A 3170-nucleotide genomic window follows, 5' to 3' on the forward strand; every position below is an offset into this window, starting at 1 on the left:
CCACGTCATCCGGCAAAGCATAGCGACCTCCTGGCACACGGGTGTACGTGTTGCCCTCGGTAAGGGGTACAGCGCCGAACACGCCGTGTCGTTAGCGGGCAGAAGGCAACGAACGTACCACGGTTCCGAGCCAAAGCCGTACCATGCGAGCTGCAGTATTTGAAATCCGAGGCCCAGCAGGATGGTGTTTTTATTCCCGATGGAGCGCATGAGTAAACTCAACACTATTGTCTGAGAGAGCGGGGACAGCAGAAAAGAAAAATCACATTTTATTCCAAATGTTAACCATACACAGATGAATTCACAGCTTTAACACCACCCTCAGACCACGCTCTACATGACAACTGCACACCAACACATTCTAGAAGCCAAGTAAGAGCCTCCACAAGCAGCACTGGACAGGCACCAGGAGCCTCTGCCCAACAGCAGCACTCACACAAGCGGCCTGCACACACTGCCACCCCTTCCCTGCTGCCCAGAGGGTTTCCTCTGCCCACATCCCATGCCCTGCGGATGGTGGTGAACCAAATGCCGCTGGAGAAGCAGCTGCAGACCAGGCGCCTCCCACTCTACTACGGGAGGGCTGCGCAGTGCTGACGCGCCCAAAGTCACGGAGCCGGCGGAACGCAGCAGCCACTCACCTGTGCAATAATGGACAGAATCCCAAGGACCGCAATAAACGCTGCAACGCTTTCAGATGAAAATCCCATTATCTGTATGAAAAAAAGGCAGTTTGGTTATTAGCCGTAAGCCACGTGCTGTGACATCACAAACACCAGTGGGGAAACACAAAGTGCAGGAGACTGATAATTATCCAAGTCCCCCTCAACTGAGGAGAGTTGGGTGGTTTTATCTCCTCATTAACTCAGGCAACTATACAAAAATGAAGGGGCATAAACAGGAAACAAGTAAATGGTTCCCTCAACACAGGGAGCAGGTTAATGCAGTAAGCCTCGCGGTCCAAGAACAACGTGAATAATGACAAGACACGCTAAGCTGTAACTCGTTCGCCTGCAGCCTCTCGTAGCCCATGGAGCCAGAAGCAGCAGCAAGAGGCCTTGTGCCAGCTGCCAGAAGCCTTTTCATTCAGCCGCTCACCCGTACTCCTATGTTAGTTCAGCAACTCTGGAAAGTTCCCTACAAACCGAGTTCTGTTCAAATCCCTACGAAAACATGACCGTACCTGTCTGAGGTATAGGAAGAAGCTGGAATATTGACCTGCCTCTGGGAGGTAGGAAAGAAAGACTGTGATGCAGATCAGCAGCACGATGGAGTCCTGGCCAACCTTCTTCAGCGACTACGGCAAGAAAAACCAGAGGGTGCTCAGAGGGGCGCACCCAGCGAGAGGCCAGAACGCGCGTCAGGCGGAGCAGCCGCTGCGTGGCACCAGAGCACGCCCCTGTTTAGCACGGTTGTTGGCAAAGGTGCTAGCAGCGACTGTGAGGTTACACTGGGAAAGACACGGGCTTTGCTTCTCCAGATGGAAAGGTGGTAAATTCAGTCCCTTCCAGCTCTCGAAAGCCCAACGTTTACAGCTGACAAACGAGTCCATGTTTAAACCACTCACTGCGAAAGGGTCAGCCTGCTCCCAGGAAATGGGTGCTCCCCAGGACGCTGGCCTCATCTTCTCCGGCAGCGACTCCGGTACAGCGACGAGAATAAAGCAAATGTCCAGCAAGGCGATTGCTGTAGCCAGGACCACGACCAGGCTGTCCCCATAGACGCGGCCGAGGTAGGCGCCAATAGCGGGGCTGGTGACCAGACTGGCCGCAAACGTTGCTGAAACCTGCAACAGGTGACAGCGGGCGAGATCACCAGTGGCCAGAGTCAACAGGACTGGATGACAGGAACAGTTAAACAGAACCACCTTTCCCCAGCTGGAATCAACTTGCCAGAGAAGAAAGAAAAAAAGGAATTTGCCTACGGACTACCACAGAACAGAGCCAAACCCACTTACCAAACCATAGGCCATGCTCCTCTCATGCTCTTGCGTTATGTCTGCTACATATGCAAAAACCACAGAAAACGTCACTGCAAACACTCCAGAGACAGAGATGACAGCGAAGTACCACCTGGGGACAAAATAAACCACATCAGAATAGCAACAAAGTCTCTCTTTACAATCCAAGTAGAGCTCAAGAGTAAAGCATCTCGTCCAACTTCTCCTAGCCAGTAATAGGATAAACTCCGACCAGGCCACTGTGAATGTGCAGCCACGATTCCTCCTTAGCGCAGCGAGCACTAACTGCTACGAAACGCTGCTGTGATTACACACTTCTAGGAAACGAGGTCGTAGACCACCTTTGACTGCCCACGACCCAGAGCAATGTAGGTACTTCGCTGCTTTGAGAATCTGGTCCTTGATGGATCCCACCGTCAGCCTTCTCTTCATGAGAAGCGCACCAGCGCTCATCATTTCATCACAGAAATGACAGCAGCATCCTGCCACCTACAGCAACTGGGCTGGAGTCAGGAGTGGGGCCTACAGCATGGAGCTCAAACCGTGGCTCGAAAACTCTGCCCAAGGCACTTGGCCTGTGGCAGCTGCTTCATCCCAGTCCCTTCCCCCAGCTTTGCACTGAAGTCACACAAAGGCCTTGACCTCCTGCGGGGTAGTCGGTACTTTGCCAGCAATGCTACCAACGACAGCACCGGCCGGCAACCTCAACAGGGACAGCAAATCCAGCGTGAAAGGGGTTACTGACCACGGGCTGATCTTCATGAGCGGTATTGGCGCACAGGTGAAAAACACCGTTAGCAGCAAGAAGGACTTGCGTCCCCACACGTCGGACAGGGCACCTATGAGTGGCGCACTGAGGAACGACAGCAAGCCCTACAGAGAAGGAAACATTTTAAGTTAGAACGAAGAGGTGACTGCCGAGCAAACCACACGTGGCAGCAGGCTGTGCTGTTTCATGACGCGCGTGACTGCAGAGCAAGGCACCACAGGCAAGCGCTACAGCCTGCCCATCCCACAGCCGGTCACACAGAACCTGGGATGGGTTGCCTCAGAGCCACATGGAGTTCAGCGTGCAGATGGCCCAGTCACACCCGCAGTTTTACGAACGGCCGGTTATAGCTCGCTGTCTAGGCTACACACAGACATTAACTGAAAATACCCGCCTGGACACTGTGGGTATCATCGGGGGTTAGTCAACTGCCTTTTCATC

General features: G+C 53.4%; 1 protein-coding gene across 2 annotated transcripts in view; it reads right to left on the reverse strand.

Annotated features, from left to right (window-relative positions):
* Positions 1 to 3170, reverse strand: part of HIAT1 (hippocampus abundant transcript 1) — a 6156-nt gene that overhangs the window by 1508 nt on the left and 1478 nt on the right. For both annotated transcript variants that reach the window (XM_010146935.1, XM_010146936.1), the window contains exons 3-8: positions 2706 to 2833; positions 1958 to 2072; positions 1568 to 1786; positions 1184 to 1297; positions 642 to 713; positions 118 to 231 (exon numbers count right to left, since the gene is read on the reverse strand). In XM_010146935.1, the coding sequence (XP_010145237.1) occupies positions 118 to 231; positions 642 to 713; positions 1184 to 1297; positions 1568 to 1786; positions 1958 to 2072; positions 2706 to 2833 (762 nt within the window). The remainder of the gene's footprint in view (positions 1 to 117; positions 232 to 641; positions 714 to 1183; positions 1298 to 1567; positions 1787 to 1957; positions 2073 to 2705; positions 2834 to 3170) is intronic.

The sequence above is a fragment of the Eurypyga helias genome, unplaced genomic scaffold, assembly GCF_000690775.1.
Source record: "Eurypyga helias isolate BGI_N326 unplaced genomic scaffold, ASM69077v1 scaffold37732, whole genome shotgun sequence".
Classification (NCBI taxonomy): Eukaryota; Metazoa; Chordata; class Aves; order Eurypygiformes; family Eurypygidae; genus Eurypyga; species Eurypyga helias.